General features: G+C 34.5%; 1 protein-coding gene across 2 annotated transcripts in view; it reads left to right on the top strand.

Annotated features, from left to right (window-relative positions):
* The window catches only part of AP5M1 (adaptor related protein complex 5 subunit mu 1), a 28,745-nt gene extending 22,579 nt beyond the window's left edge, over window positions 1–6,166 (top strand). The window contains exons 8-9 of one of the 2 annotated variants that reach the window (XM_067734682.1): window positions 826–904; window positions 3,012–6,166. In XM_067734682.1, the coding sequence (XP_067590783.1) occupies window positions 826–904; window positions 3,012–3,030 (98 nt within the window). In that variant the 3' untranslated portion in view covers window positions 3,031–6,166. Of the gene's footprint in view, window positions 1–825 lie in introns of both variants that reach the window. The other variant, XM_067734684.1, reaches the window with a different exon arrangement.
* Window positions 6,167–17,511: the final 11,345 nt, after the last annotated feature.

Genomic DNA, 17,511 nt, shown 5'->3' with positions numbered 1-17,511 from the left:
GGCAGAACTGGACTCAAAGCCAAGCAGTCTGTCTCTAGACCCTGACCACTTAACCAGTATGCTATGTTGCCTCTCAATGTCTTAACCAATATGCTATGTTGCCTCTCAATGTTACTAGGTTCTCAAACTGAACAAACAACAACAAAAAGGCAATGCAGTAATACATCCTACCTCTATCCTTTTCATTATGAAGAAGGTATAAAAGGCAGAATTGGATACATAGAGATGTATGGAATAAGAACTTACACATGTGTAGCTCCAAATGAGCATTATCATCTCAGTTTTACATATCAGAAAACTTTAAAGAGGTTTTCATTTGTCCAAAGCTCTTAAAACAGAAACCTTAAATTTGATCAGAACAATAAGAAACCACTGAAGCAACCTTTTTAAAACGTTACTAGAAAGTTGGGTGTGTATTTCCATCTCTGAAACTTTGAATGCATAAAGAATAGCAAGATCAGAATCAGAACTGTAGTGAAGAGGTTACAGAAGGGTAACAATAAAACTATTTTTAATGTTTTTGTAGCTGAAGTAATGGTCTATAATAAAAAGAATTTAGGGAAGATGTGAGAAAAAAATTAGCAGATTTGGCATGAGGGATTTTGGCATGTATAAGCTAAAAGGTGGATTATTCATGTATTTAATGAAGCCATATTTTTAAAGTGGTGAAAGTTATAATAATGCCTTGATAAAAATTGAATTGAAATGGATATCTCAAAGTATTGCCTTCCTTGAAATAATTGTGTTCCACAATTTTAAATATCATGACTTTGCTTTCTCATTGAATTTTTAAGATAATATAATCTTATCATTTTTTTTTTTTAGACCGGAAACTAATTTCTTCTGACTATTACATCTGGAATTCTAAAGCTCCTGCTCCAGTAACATATGGATCATTATTACTGTAATTGTCTCATGTTTAAATGGGATTTATACAATAGTAACATAAATTAAATCACAGTCTTTTATTTTTAAGGTGTATGCATATAACCTATGAGTGAAAATCATTGATTTAATTACAAAATGCTCTTGTTCAATGTTTTTAGTCTGATCTAGTGTGAAAGAACATTTTAAAGACTAATGTATCCAATTTCATTACCCTTTGATTTTACTCAAGTATGATTTCAGAGCATAAAATGTAGTGATTCACTTTCAGCTTATTGTAGACTAGTCTTGGGTTACCCTGCCATACATGTTTCTTCCTGCCCCTGTGGCAGACATGGCTAATCAGTCACAGTCCTCTTTCTCCACTGAGCCTTCCTGGATATGGGCTTAGGCTCCTCAGTGCAGAGCTGCAGGCAGCTACTCCCAATAGATTGTAGATGACGTGCAAGATAAAAAACTATTTGCTCTTCCAAACCTAAGTGCTAAGTGCTAGTACGATGTGTTGTTACAGAATACCATAGACCACATTAGAAACAACTTTGTAAATCTCTTGAGAAAACAGCTGATGAAAATGAAAGAAAATTGTTTAAATAGTAACCTGTTTTTAATCAGAACTATCCTACTGACTAATAAAGAATCTGCATAATTCTATTTTGTTTATCTCTGTTCTGGAGTTACTTTTCAGGCAAGCTTATTAATCTGCCACAATAACATTTTGTTTAGTAAGCATATTAAGAGGAGTGGGATACCTTCAGAAGATGAGCATAGTGTTTTGTGATTACTGAATATCTGCAGCCAAATTTTTAAATATAAATTTAGATATAATAACGGTCTTTTCCTGTTTTATTATAATTCATTAATGAATGAATTCAGGTAAAAATCAAAAGCTATTTTATGGGTAGAGAGTATCACTTAAATCTTATTTCAGTTTCATGTAGCACATTTTCTTTAAATTTGTCACCCTTGCTTCCTTATTGGCATGCTCTGGGTTTCTTCAGGAACCATCCAGTCATACAGTCTACCTGTCTTTACAATTATTTGTCACATTCTGTTTTCAAAGTAGTTCATTGTCAAGTTGGACTTTAAATGACCATTCAAGAAAAGATGAAATCTCAAGAACCTCAAAACCTATTCCATGTCAAGTTTCTTTTTACAGAACAGAATTAGAAGAGTTATATAAAAAAAATACGCATTACAGATTAATATTCAATTAAATTATATCTTGGTTTCTTTTTTTTATGAGTCTCTTAAGGAAAAGCTTAGAAAAAGCTGCTAACTTCTTGAAAGAGAGCTATGGTAGTTTGAAAGGAGATTGCATAGAAATTTAGGATTTGAAATGTAATTTTTTAAAATTAAGGTCAATCCTACTCATAAACTCATTTTCTGCAAGACATTATCATGGCATAATGTTCTATGTTCAAAATTATCCCAAGTAATGAAGAAAACAGAGTAACTTCCAGACCAGGACTTTAGCTTGTTATTCTAGGTTAATCATAGATAATCAGTAGTAAAAACGTTCCTTTTGAAAAAAGAAAAAAATCATTCCCTTTAAGTTTTTTGATCTCTCTTAAACTCAAGGAAAGCTTAACATTTCACTTATATTAACGGAGCCATTTGTACATCTTGATTGTATAAGTGTTTAGCAAAGTATACTAAAATAGGGAAGAGGCATTTATCTAGTGAGTAGGCTGAGATTCAGTATAATAATCCCCTAGGCAAAACTTTATAAGCAGTCGTAAAAACCAATGAATCTTTGATCTGACATTTCTAGAAACCTGAGGAAAATCTAAGGAGTACTGGAAAAGTGTAGGGACAATGGGGAACCTGATGCCATCTGTTGCCATTGCATTCTAACATAACGCTACAGAACTAAAACTAACTCATGTTTTCATCCTGTTGAGATCAGCTGGGCACACTGTGATGCTTTGATTTTGTCTAGAAACCTGTCACTTCAGGATAATTTCTGAAGACAAAGTCTGTTTCCCGTTTGGTAGGTGACCTGTTTAATGTTTTCTCTGTGTCTGGGAACTCCTTAGTGTAATTAGCGACCTTTGAACTCCACAACTAATCCTGAGCTATTTTGTATTCCTTACTCATCTTTAAGGCTGGACCTTTCTTTTCTTCAGAGTCCGCTGCCACAATTAAAGAAGAAACAGCTGCATTTCAAAGGGATTCCAATTCCAGAAGCTTAATCGTGATTGACATGTTCTTATTCTAAGCTATAAGACACTCTAAGAGTCCTTTCTTGGGTTAAAACTTCAATCATTTTCTAAAATATTATCTCGCTATGGATTTTATTCATTTTCTTTGATAACTATTCTTTGCATTTTTTAACTTGAAAGATGCTGTGTGTTTGCACTGAATATGAGCACCTACTTCCAGTTAAAGGTTTGGATGGTGTCAGACCGCTGGATGCAAAATTGCTAAATTCCCTTTAGTGCCAAAATATGATTATGAAATCTGATGTCTATCATATGGGTAATTATTCTTCAGTAGATCCAAAATGTACAAAAAGTGTTACATTTCTGAAAATGTACTCAAACTTTTTAAAGTCAGCTGTACCCTTAACAGTGTAAGACAATCCCCTTACAGTGGTGGGCATTTTTTACCTTTTACTTTTTAAATAATTGATTCAAATGTCAGGTTTGAAGTAAATAGCCTTATCAGGAATTCTTAAATTTTTTTAAAAATTTTTAATTAAGCATTAGTCTTACAAAATTAATTTTTTCACACCAACTCAATATTTTCAGTGAGTTAAAATTGTGGTTTTATATATACATTGTATGATTTAAGATATTTCAAAGCACAATTTAATACATAGAACAACTACTAGTATTTTTCTTCTAGTTTTTATTATAGTATTTCAGAATCCTTTATAGATATTCATGGACTCCTGCACCACCCCTGGGAGGAAGGTAGGTCGAGTTATCATCCAGAGTCTCTGCAGGGACCGCTGCCACAGCAGAATGGTTGTTTCTAAGACAAAGGTCAGAAAAGGGATGTTAATAAACAGTTCTCAGGTTTAAGGGACTTTTTTAGGATTACATCTTAAATTCCAACAAATCAGATTTAGGAGTTACTGAAAGTGAAATTGATCCATCCCTCATCCAAACTTTGCAATACTTTCCTGTTCTGACATCATTTAGATAGTTAGCTGTATTATCAGATTAGAAACCATTGTACCAGGCTGCTGAAAGGAAAAGGAGGCAAAAAGCTAAACATGGGATGAATTCTGAACCTTTTAACCTGGCTGAAGTACGTAGGTCCCTGTTATGCAAATACCTTCAATCCTCTGCTAAGTTCAGTGGAAATAATTTTCTTGAATGACAGGTTTATTCAGCAAGGATTCAGTTGGTGATTAATCCCCCTTTGATCTAGGGTATTTCACTTAACTACCAGTTACCTCGTTCTGACAAAGTGCAACTGAGATTAGGGAGATCACTAGAACACTACCAGGGTGTGCGTTTATTCTCTATAACCTTTTAAAGCAAGGGCCAAGAATGCAATTTATTTTCAGTATTTGAAGATGTAAAAGTCCTGTCTGCTAAGTTAGAAAGTCAATTGAATACCAAATGAAGTTTAGTTCTTATGTAATAGAACAAACATTTCTTTTTACTTTGCCTAACAATGATTTTAGAAAACATAGGCTTTGAAGAAACAAAGACTACAGTTTAAGTATATCTTCTAGTTTTGTTTCATATACTAGAGTGTATATTTATTGGCCCTGAGATAACCCAAAAATCAAAGCTACAACTTACGCTGAGAAAATGCTTCTATTTTATTCAACTGCACAGTTTCTCCCCATCCGCCTCCATTAAAAAATGTCATGGTATGTGGTAAAGAAATCCAATTTGGGAAAACATGTCGCAGTACACAATTATTCATAAGACTTGTGATTTCAAAGCTTTATTTAACTTTGTCCTTTCTTGAAAAAGAGCTTGTTTTGTTCCCATGATGAATCAAGATTTTTTTCATAAAAGTACCATTACAAAAATACTTCAAACTGATTATTTTAAGTTATCAAAATAACCATTTCGACAGTACTGTTTACTATTTTTTTCTGCCTTTTTCTCATTTAACCGGGTACCCTTCCTCCATAACTTTAAAGTTTGAAACATTCTATGAAATTTTGCACAATATTTGAAGAATAAAATTGTAAGATGTGTTTCTTGACTAGTTTTATTATTATAGACAGCATTTTTTAATGCTTTGTAATTGTTCATTATTCTAGTATCAGTTTGCAAGTTATGTATTTGGATAATTTTCTTATACCTTTTTTTTGGCTCAAACTTTTTGTGATCCAATTTCTAAATTGAAACAGTGACTCAAATAAATGCATATCTAACTTATGTTTATGCCAAATGAACATCTCTAGTTTGAATTTAGTAACCAAAATGTTTCTAAATATCTTTTGATAGCAAGTTACTTAACCATGGTAAAATTGAGGATCAGAAAAAATATAAGATGGAAGGCAGGATCCCCTGGCCATGTTGCTAAGAAACTAGTATTTTTAATAATTAACTTACTCTGTGCAGTAAATTTTTAGTTAATAAAATGTTGCAATATATCTTGAAATATGCTATCAGAGAAAATATATTTATGTAAAGCATAGATGTATGTGTGTGGGTATTTATATAATGTTTTATGTTAGTGTGTACAACTTGGTGGGTTTCCCTATGAAATATTTCATTATGTCAGAGGAAGAAGAATATTTAAAGTTAAATATTCAAATGTCCTCCCTGCAAACACAATGTTAGTCAGTAGTAATGAGGAGGTGCATAAAATGAATATTACCAAAGAACTCTTGAGGTTACTCTTATAAAATGGTTAAAACTCTTATGAGTTGAAAGCTTTTCAGCTAGCTTCTAGGTTTTTTTTCAACAACTGTTTTATGGATATGATAACATTATCGTCTGTATATAGCCTGGAGCAATGCAATGCCTTATCTGTATTACTAATTTACTGCTTTGTAAGCAGGTTACTTTGAGGTCCAGGTTGACTTTTCTCAGGCCCTGGCCAATCTGTGTAATTGTTGGTAGTGTGGTGTTAATATATGATGCACAGCATTTACATAGTGACGGATGCCCTGGGGTGGAAACCACCTGCTGAATTGTTCTTCCAGTAGGACGTGAAAATTTGTATATCTTAATACTCCATTAAACATTTAAAATCAAACTATGTTTCCTTTAAATGTCTTCTCTTTAAATGATAGTTTCTGTGGGAAAAAAAAGGTTATTTAGTTAACATACTACTAATAAATAAAAATGAAAAATTATTGTTATCCCTCTTAAATTTTTTACTTTTTCTTTCAAGGGACTTTAGTGCCCTCTGCAGGTTATATAAAGAGATAACTAATGACTATATTTTTAAACCCTGTGATTTTTCCCTTTTAGAAGCAAAGCCTGGTAAGTGTGATCCATTTTACTTATATTGTTAACTTTGTTAATTTGCCAGTGATTGAAGTAAGAGTTTCTTTTCTTTGCCAGTTTTATAGTTTTGTTTAGTGTGAAGAATGTAATACCATTGAATTTTCCAAATCACTTAGCTGGCACTCTTTAAATGTTAGAACTATAGTAATACACATTCCCTCACAGAAAGCAGATTGGGAAAACATTCAGCGATTTTGAAATTTATTGAAAATGTGGAGAATAACTTGATTATTTCCCATTACATTATTAGAATATTATACATTGAAATAAAATAAGCCTTTTCCAGTATGCATCATGTAAATTTTAAAAATTACATGAGTTTTATTTCTTAATCTTGTTGATGAGTGATGATTGTGTTCAAGCTCAAAACACGAGGCTACTTAGAATTTCTTTAAACAAAGTTAAGGTTGAACAGATAATGCTTTGGTATTATTGTTGCATAGGTCCACTAACCAGAAAGAGTATTTCTATTTGAAGAACAAAAGGCAAAGGTTTCGTATCTGAGTCACTCATTTCAAAGAACCCATACTTTCTCAATGAGTATGACAGATTTGTTTCTAAAGGATATAGGAATTCATTTTGTATATGAAACTATAGAACTGGAGCACCAGTGGCACTTCTGATTCACTTAAAGCTGCCAGGGCAACTAAATATGATGAGAACAAGAGGAATGACTGGATCAAGTTAATAGAAATAGTTCTGCAAGCCACATAATGATCCTGATCATCAACCTTGAAAAGTAAATTAGAACAAGCAAATTGCTGTTGAAAAATTCTTTCAGCGCTCTGCTGTTGCTACTCAGCTAGTCATGACTCAACCAGAGACAAGGAAAAAATGCACTCAGTTTTGCATTAACAAAGGAAACATTATTAAAGTGAATGTTTACATTCTGTTTATTGAAGTGTTCAAAGAATATTTGTTACATCTTCAAGCAACCTGCTGTTCTCCCAGCTATTACAGTGCATGAGTGATAATAAAAATGAGTCATTTGTACATTTTAGAAAAGTAAATAAATAGCATTTAACTTGTGTTTCTGAGCTATCTTACTTCAAAATATTGAGGTATTAATACTTTCTCTTTTAAAGATTATTATCACTAGGAAAAGTATCCTATTAAAAAAAAAACCTCATTCACTTGAATACACCTTTGAATTATTTTCAAATGCTTTATGTAACTTTCCTCCCAGAATCTACAATGCATAAGAAATAATCAACTGAAAATAATTTTTTAAATGAAAACAATTGTGAAATTACTTGAGTGTGTAATTGAATATATAATATGTGCATTGGAAAAATAGCTTGATAATTATGAGAGCTTTTTTGAGCTACATTTATCTTGAGCTACTTCATAAGAAAAAGTTGAGAATTAAACAAGACAGCAATTGGAAGCAGGCATACCAATCTGACATTTAAAAATTTAATAAGTATTATATGTACTGCTAAAATTGGGGGAAAGTCAATAATTAAAAATTCAGAATTTTAGCTTTCATCTGTGGAAAATGAACAATCTAAATCACTTTTATATTTTGGAAGTGTAGTGTTTAATAGGGGTTTAAATACCATATTTTACTTGGTCCCTTGCAGGTGTTACTGAATACAATTCAGTATTCTGTAATCTCTTATGAATTAAGTAATTTTTGAAGAATTGTCTTCTTAGATTCACCAAGATGACCAGTTGTCAGTCTTCTGTATTTCAGCCTAAAAATCTTTCTATCACACTTAGCAAAGATTATTAGCCTATGCTACAGGCTCTTGAGAACCTCTTTGCCAGATATTTTATTATTTACCATTTCTGTAGTATTTACAGAGCATCATATAAAGTATAGAAATAATTGATAAAAAATATTTCATTTGCGTTAACCTGGATATTTTATATTTAAAATGAATATCTTATTTAACATTTTTCTAAGGAACTTCAGTCTTTGTTCATAATCTTAAAAAAGTTTTTTTGAATCTAAAATAAAGCAAATGCCAAGCTTCTAACTCCACTTTTGCTAAGGAAATCACCGGGAGAAGTGGTTAATAATGCCTACAGCTTGTTAACTGGTAGCAGCAAGAGGACTTTTTAACTAAGGAGAATATAAGTGGCTTCAGGCCCATAATTAAAGTATTTCCCTCATACTAAAATAGTAAGTCATTTAATTTAATGTTAAAGGCCTAAACAAAGTTGAACATAACATATGATTTGGATTTAAAAACTGCTGAGTAATCCAGTTGAAATTGAGAACTTAGTTTAGTCAATAAAAACTCATAATTAATATTAAACTTTTACTGTGCTCCTATTATATACCATTCCAGAACTAGACAAAAAATAGTACCTGATTTTGAATGGTACATAATAACTCCTGCAATGTGTTAGCACTGTAATATGGAAGACTACTTCTATATATTGTTTGTACAGAAATTGTCCAAAGAGGTGTGATGGTTGACGTTCACCAGGCAGACAAAGGAAAGAAGGGCATCCCAGGGACAATGTCATATCCCTGGAGGTCTGTCTCTCCAAAAAGAGAATCCCAGAAACCCAGAAACATCTAATATAGTAAGTATATACATTGCAAGGGAATATTTTTTGCTTCCAGATGTTTGATATTTAGATAAATATAAACTTCTAAAGGAATTACTATATTTAATTTCCACCTTAATATACAGACATACTAACGCATTCCTAAAGACTCAAATATACACTCACACACTCTGTCTCCCCTCTCTGCCTCCCTTCCTTGCTAATTTTGAATGAATGTTCACATGTGCTCGTATGAGACTTACCTCTGCATTATCAATGAAGAAAATGTAATGATGTATAAATAGGATTATACAGAAAATATATAAGTGAAGAGCTGTTATATAATTTGTTGATATGCTAATATACGTTGTACTCAGTCAGTTGATAAACTAAATTTTTTTTGGTACACCCAGATATTTATTTATAATATAACTTCTGTATTTTTGTCATTACCCACTGCAAGTGGATAATGCAAGAAGTCATGAAGCAGAGTTAATGCCAATCTAAAATGCCATGGTCTAAAAAGTCATAGCTTTTTAGCATTTTTATTTTTTTAATAGATCTTTATTGGAGTATACTTGCTTCACAATACTGTGTTAGTTTCTGTTGTACAACAAAGTGAATCAGCTATATGCATACAATTATCCCCATATCCCCTCCCTCTTGAGCCTCCCTTCCACCCTCCTTATTCCACCCCTCTAGGTCCTTGGCAAAGCACCGAGCTGAGCTCCCTGTGCTATGCAGCTGCTTCCCACTAGCTATCTGTTTTACATTTGGTAGTGTATATATTTTGATGTTACTGTCACTTCGCCCCAGCTTCCCCCTCCCGCCGTGTCCTCAAGTCCATCTGTGTCTTCGTCTTTATTCCTGACCTGCCACTAGGTTCATCAGTACCGTTGTTTTTTTGTTTTTTGTTTTAGATTCCATGTGTATGTGTTAGCATACAGAATTTGTTTTTTCTTTCTGACTTACTTCACCCTGTATGACAGACTCTAGGTCCATCCACCTCACTACAAATAACTCAATTCTATTTCTTTTTATGGCTGAGTAATATTCCATTGTATATATGTGCCACATCTTCTTTTTTTTTTTTTTTGCGGTACGCGGGCCTCACTGCTGTGGCTGTGGCCTCCCGTTGCGGAGCACAGGCTCCGGACGCGCAGGCTCAGCGGCCATGGCCCACGGGCCCAGCCGCTCTGCGGCATGTGGAATCTTCCCGGACCGGGGCACGAATCCGTGTACCCCGCATCGGCAGGCAGACTCTCAACCACTGCGCCACCAGGGAAGCCCATGTGCCACATCTTCTTTATCCATTCATCTGTCAATGGACAGGTAAATTAAAAAACTAAATTTTTTAGTTCACATCCAGTAGAACTGTGGAATACATTCTTAACCTTGTTTCATTTGAGTATATATATACATACATATATACAAGACTGTGCATATGTGTGTAAGTAAAACAAAAATGCAAGCTCTAGAGCACTGCTCTTATGTATTAGTTTGCAAACTTTACCCCACCTTCCTCACCAATATTTTGAACTCCTTGAGGACAATGACATTCATCTTTGCATCTTTGTATTCCCAGTGCCACTAGAAACAGAAGCTTAGCCTTGCTTCACTAACACAATGAAATGTTAAATATGAAATAAAGCAGATTGTCCTCCCACCTGAGACAAATCAATGATGTCGAGTGATTATGGTTTTGCATGTGTGTATAAAAAGTCCATTGGGCAAACAGTAGTTCCATTCACATTCAGCACAGGTGGTTTCTACCCTGTGATTGCCATCTCTAACACTATTTGGAGGGTTTGTCACCGTCTGTGATACTGCTCTTCAGACACAGTGTGCAGCGTTTTGGCTCAACCTGTTAGACTAGCAACAGTGGAGGCCTGCAGTTGTTACCCATCATAGGACACATTCTTTGCAGTTATGCTTCCGTAAACCCTAAAGCATTTGGCACTCTCATCTTAGAAATTCCCTTCTGGAACTTACTCTACAATGGCTTTGTGAGCTCCCCACTATTCACCAGAGTCAATCCTCGTTTTGTTCAATATAATATGACCTGGTATGCTATGACTCCCCTCACCTCATAAAGTCACAGCTTTCGGTGAGTCCCATATACTGATGAAGTAGAGTTGCCAGTATCCAAGAATTCCAAGTGATTATTTTGAAAATTTCCATTTATCATAAAGGCAGAATGATGTAGAGGAAATATATAATCTTTGAAGTCATACAGGCCTGATTTCAAATCCCAGCTCTGCCATTTACAAGCTGGGTGGTCTTGGATAAATTACTTAACGTCTGTGGTCTTCTCTTTCCTCAAAGCTTCATAGGGTATTGTGAGCATTGAATGATACAAAGTTCTAAGTACATAGGTATTTGATTAGTGTTCATTCCCTTCTACATCAAAGATTAAAAATGGCCTTTTCATGCAACTAGTTATTAGACGGTTATGCCTTCAGACTATCAAAATTATATGAATTGTCCATTTGGCCTTGGTTTTGAATGTTCAGCTGTATATTGTATTGCAGGAATGCCTACTCCATTGCTTGAATGGGTCTTTGGGAGTTAATAAAATGGCCGTAGAACTGAGTGGGTTTAAGTGTTTATATAAAGTTTGCTAAAGTTTAACAATTCATCATTATTCATGGAAAGACATTTACGCAAAACTCACATATTATAAGGTGACCTAACAGTCATATTCTGCCAAAAGTGGGATTGAGCGAAAATAAAATTCATCCACAGGAACATTGAACAAATGCAGTAATAACCCACAAACTATTAACAGAGCTCAATTAACTTCTGGAAGGCTTTTCTTTATAATGTCCAAGATTAAGTCTGTACCATTCATAACTAATTGCTACGTGTGGGAATCATTTCTTCATAAGATGAACAACTGATTAAACCTGGTAAGGAAATAAATACATTCAGAATATTCTGACACATTATTTATTATGTAATATATGGTACTAGACTCTAGGGAAAAAAAGGTAAAGATTAAAGGTAAAGATTAAACAAAGTGCTTGCTTTCCCAGAATTTACAATCTGAAAGAAAGAAATGCTTTAAGTACCAACTCTTATCTCTTGAATTTTCTTGAAATTTTTTTCTTAAAAATAATAGAAAAAAGTGATTTAATTGACAACATAATTTTTTTAAATGGCAGATTGCTTGGGCTTCCCTGGTGGTGCAGTGGTTGAGAGTCCGCCTGCCAATGCAGGGGACATGGGTTCGTGCCCCGGTCTGGGAAGATCCCACATGCCGTGGAGCGGTTGGGCCCGTGAGCCATGGCCGCTGAGCCTGCGCGTCCGGAGCCTGTGCTCCGCAACGGGAGAGGCCACAGCAGTGAGAGGCCCGCGAACCCCGCGATCCCCGCCCCCTGCAAAAAAAAAAAAAACGCAGATTGCTTGATTTATTGATTTAATGAAACATTTGAATCGTCAAATTTAGCTTCCTAGAAATCTGAAGTTTTGGATCAGGGCACTTAAATCTTAGTAATGCTAAAAAGAGTTGAAAATAATTTGTTCTCTTTTAACAGAATAGGAACATTTTGTTTTTTTATTCTACCAGCACTTTTGCCCAAATTAGCTCTATTGAATAAAGTACTCTGAGCTGCAGCTACAGATTTCTAATAGCAGTGGACATATTCCTTCATCTTCTCTAGGCCTGAGTCCCTACCACAACGCGAAGACTGTCTGATATCTGAAAGTGGAAAAGTGAATGGCATGATAAAACCATCGAGGCCTGTGTGTGACCCTCAGGAAACTCGTGTTGAGGACCACTCCCCACACCCAGGGAGGGAGGAGCTTCCTAACTTCCCAGTCCTGCACCAGAGGCTTCCCTTGGGATGCCCAGTTGATGGTGCCTGAGAGCTTCCTAGAGGCCACATAAACTCACAGCTATTAATAGTTATTTCTCTTTATGTTTCTATTTCTAGCAAACATGCTGGTTGTACATTTTTAATAGTATAAATTTTCCTCTATTGATAAATTTTAAATGAATACATACAAGGCAAAATATAGAGTAAATAATAGTTCAGGTAGTATTTGGCAACAGAAAAGTTGAAGCTCAAATGGGTACACAAAAGTTACCTTGAGCCTTTTTGAAAATGAAAGATTGACGCTCAGGGAATCTGAAATCAGGATGAGTCTTCATTGTGCTACTTAACATAGTTTTCCAGTAAAGCCCTTGGAGGGGTTAGTAAGCAGTGTGGTCAGTGGAGAATATAGTGTGACTTTCAGGTTAGGCAGACACAGTTCAAATGCCATCTCTGTTTAAGGAAACCTTGGACCCAGCGTCCTCATTTGTAAAATAGGAATCTTCATAAGATTGGTGTATGAATGAAATGACACAGCACATATAAAGTGAATGGTACACGGGTGATGGCACACATTCCCCTTGACTCGCCCTCAAATAATGATAGATGTTTCTATTAATGACTTACGAACTGGAAGTAGGTCACTATTATTTACATCCCAAGTATTTTCTTTTTTGTAATGTGCTAGCAAAATAGGGAAAAGCAAAATATTAAATCCCCACATTTACCGCAGGACAGACAAATTTAAAGTTTGTGTTAATGGCAAAGTTAGGTTTAGATTTCCATCTAGTTAAGCTAACCAGCCCCACTGCTTTTCCTTAAACACGCACACACACCACACGAGGGGTGGGGACAGGGTGGGGAGAGAGAAGAGAAAGAGAATGAACTCATTCACACACATATATATTCTTGTAACAGATCATTTTCCTCTCTGGTCACAAGGAAGCTGAGAGCTGAAATTTTGACCTTTATTAAAGATGTGCAGAGTTTTTCATATATATTTTTTGTCGTCTTTGTATTGAATCATTTTACTATTCTAACTTTACTTTCCTTTGCCTCAATTTCTCTATCTTTTTATCTTACTGTATCCTATTGTACTACTCTATCCTATTATATTGAACTTTATTAATATTATACTATTATATCCTTTATTTTTAATTTCCTCAAATCATTTTTGGAATGAGGTTGAGAATAATTACATATGCAAAAGGGTGTCATTGATCCACCACTGATAATGTTCTAGGCAAAATTTAAGAGAAAAAGATCAGAGAAAATTTAATATGATTGTGAAACTGATTATGTCAGTTTCCTGGTGACTTCTAACTTGAAGTATTTCACTCTTGTTCAAACACAGCTAACTTAGTTATGCCACCATCACTGCTTTACATCAAAAACCATTAGAATCCATTTGCCTCTCTTTTAAAAATGGGACTCACATCATCAACAACCCCACCAGTTATTCACCAGGTATTCAAATACATGTTGTCTTTCAGATTAATCTCCTCTAGAGGTGATTCTAGTGAAGCTATCATAGCAAGAAAGATATTTCGGGGACTTCTCTTTGCAAAAGCCTTCAAAGCTAATTTAGAAGCTGCAGAAGGAAAATGAATCTTATGATTGCCTCATTGTATTAAATAAAAAACCATTTTATCTAGCTTAATCAACCATCTTATAGTCATGGGGCTTAAATTTAAGAAATCAAATATTTGGAAGAATATGCCACATGGTTTAAAGGCTATTCACAAAGAAAAAGGAATTCCCAGAAAGATTTGGTACAAAGACAGAATCATGGAATAAGTGTGTAGTTAACCAAAGACTACTTTGAAGCTCAGTTGCAAATTCTGATGTGTTTGTTTTTAAATGAATCTCAATAATAAGCACACCCCGTATAGCATAATCCTACATGTTTCTAGCAAGCCAAAATATTTTCAATATCAAGATTTATTTGGGTTCTGTTTGTATAAAGCATAAAGATAAATTTTTAAAATAATCATTTGGGGGTCTTTTATAGCAAAGATCTATTTTGACAGGAAAATTATAGCAATTGTACCTGTAGTATATAGGAGTGGGACTGCTTAAAATGAAGGGGAAATAAAAGAGTATTTGTGCATGTGTTTTCATATTCTAATGTGGGTACTCTCTCAAGAGAAACTAAAAATTGTGTTTTATAGGTCATTCTCATTTTTATGACAATCTTGTGATTCCTTGTATTTAATGTTAAATATTTCCTGACATTTTTACTTCAATTATTTTTAGTTATTCACCCACAAATGCAGTAAGGCTGACATAATTACCCCCTTTAATTCACAAAAGATGTGTATTTACCTATTTGTTACAAGGCTTTTCAAGCTAGCATGCTGTTACTGTGACAAGACTACTTTGAACAAACAGTAGGTAAAATCATATCGTATGTTGCACAGCAACCCCAAGAGCTGAATGTTAATTTAACCGGTAAAGACAAAGTAATTACAATAGTAAGAATCCTTATCTTTTGATGGAGTTAAAAATGGAACTCAAATTGTTATACAAACCATTGGCTTAGTAATCACTAGAAAAAACAACCAACATGCAAAGTATTATTTGCAAAGTTACAACTAGCTACTAGAGATGCTGGTAGAAGATCTCAGTGTAGTGTCAGTGTGGATATTGGTGGCATACCTGCAGTATTTGACATATGGAGTGGATTATTTTTTAACACCTATCACCTCCATATGACAAAATTATTTTCAGCATACGAAAGGAACAAGAATGATGGCCAGAAAAGGGGTGCAGATAATAAAAATTGTCTTTTATTGAATATGTATGTACATATGTGTGTATCTCATATATGTGTATATATGCCATATATATAATAATCATGCCAGTAAAAAATACAAAATAAAATATCACAGAACAAACTAAAATGTACTTACTTTTAAATTACATTGATGTATTTTTAAAGGGGGATGAATTTATACCTACATAACAGTTTGTTACAGTAACAAAAAATAACATTGCAGTAACTGATAAGTGAGTTTTAATAAAACCAAAACATATGCAAAAGGTACAATTTAGACAACTAAAACATACCACTGATGTAACATTCTATTTTCTTGTTATTTTTTAGTTTAAAACAAATGATTAACGATGAAGGTATTATTCTAATTGAGTAAAAGATTTGTTGTTTGAAACAAAATTTACACTTCCCAAACAGAAACATTATACCTCAGAGTTAGTATACTGTTTCACTATTATAATAAAAACTGCCCAGAAAGACCGAATTGAAGCAACCCAAGTTCTATTTCTTCATCTTTCCAATCACTGTGCTAAATTGTTAATTTCAAAAGAAAAAAAAAAAAGCTGTTTAAACACAGGACTATGTAGTGCCCCAAAGTTTAGAGAGAGAAACTGCTTTCAAAGCAAGCTTTAACAATCTTCAATTGTTATTACTCTGGAAAGGAATGAGTGTAGCCGGGTCCACGTGTGGGGCAAACAGTATAATTGGGAATTCTCCAAATCAATCTACATGTAGGATACAGTGTTTATTAAAGGATAAGTTATCAAAATGTGCTCATTTTATATATTTTAACTCAACAATAACGACAGCAATTGTTTAGAATTTAGACTAAAAGAGTTTGGGGGAGGATTATTTCATCACTAACATTATTTAGAATTGTTGGCACATGGCAATAAAAAGCAGACCAACTTTTGATCAGTTTTGTTATTGTGTTTAGCTTCTCTACAGACAATGCATCCCCTTCTTGCGTACATGCGAAGAGGACCACCCTGCCCTCGATACATCACTGCCTACTCCTCTCTACCCGCAAAACATGCTTTGTTCTGTGCCACGTACACCAACTGCAGAAAACATCCAGAGATGTATGGTACCCACTGAAGTATTAGGAACCTGTGTGTTCCACCATTCAGAAGATTTGCTTTTCAAATAGGACTGCAGAGTGAGTAAAGCTTGGCACAAAGGCCAATGGTGCAATTTCTGACCTTGGGGGTGTTCTGTATTTGGAGTTATAGGGCCTCCATCCTACCTCTCAAATTACACCACGTCAACCATTCCCTACTCATCCTGTTCACATGGTCCACCCTGATAAATCATTACCTCCAGATCCCAAACAGGGAATTAGGGCTTGCGAGTTTAACGGGGGATCTTCTATTCTGATGAGGACAGGTTTTCAAATCCCTTTGTAAAGTCACATGACTTTTCTATCCTAAAACTAAAACAAAAGCCCCCAGATCCAGGCAGTGCTGGTAGCTATGCAATCATGACTACATCATTTACTATCTGTTTCCTCATCTGAAAAATGTGGGAGCAAGGCAAGATGACTGGGTGATCTCTAAGTCTCTGTCACCTGCTATGCTTCTATTATGCATATAAGACACATTTTATGTAAACCAAATATTATCGTTTGTAGCCATGTAATTTGGGGAAAATAATTTGGATGACACAAATTATTAGCAATAGGAAAGAGTGATGGTGATGAAAATGATGGTAGGGCTCATAGTTAGGAAGGCAAGTTGTGGAGTTATAAAGATCTTTCCCTTACAGAATTTTCTTGGTTGGGTCGCAAACACACACACATATACAAAGACTTTGGTAAATTTCTGCCTACAGTTTTTTCTTTAATTCAACAACTACTTATTGAGCATCTACTATGTTCAGGCATATTAGGCACTGGGAATTCAGCAATGAATAAAACAAACCCCTGCCCTCATTGAGCTTATACTATATTAAGGAGAGATAGGAAATAAAGACATAAATAAGTGTTGAGAGTTTAGACGACCCTATAACACATATTCCTGCCTTGGCATTCATTTTATGTGGCCACACTGCCTGCAGGGGCCTTGAACTGACACCATACCCGCAGAATCACAAGATCCTGATATGA

Source organism: Pseudorca crassidens, chromosome 1 (assembly GCF_039906515.1).
Source record: "Pseudorca crassidens isolate mPseCra1 chromosome 1, mPseCra1.hap1, whole genome shotgun sequence".
NCBI classification, from domain to species: domain Eukaryota; kingdom Metazoa; phylum Chordata; class Mammalia; order Artiodactyla; family Delphinidae; genus Pseudorca; species Pseudorca crassidens.
Note: the sequence above shows the minus strand (reverse complement) of the source record. Positions and strands in the feature narration are given on the sequence as shown.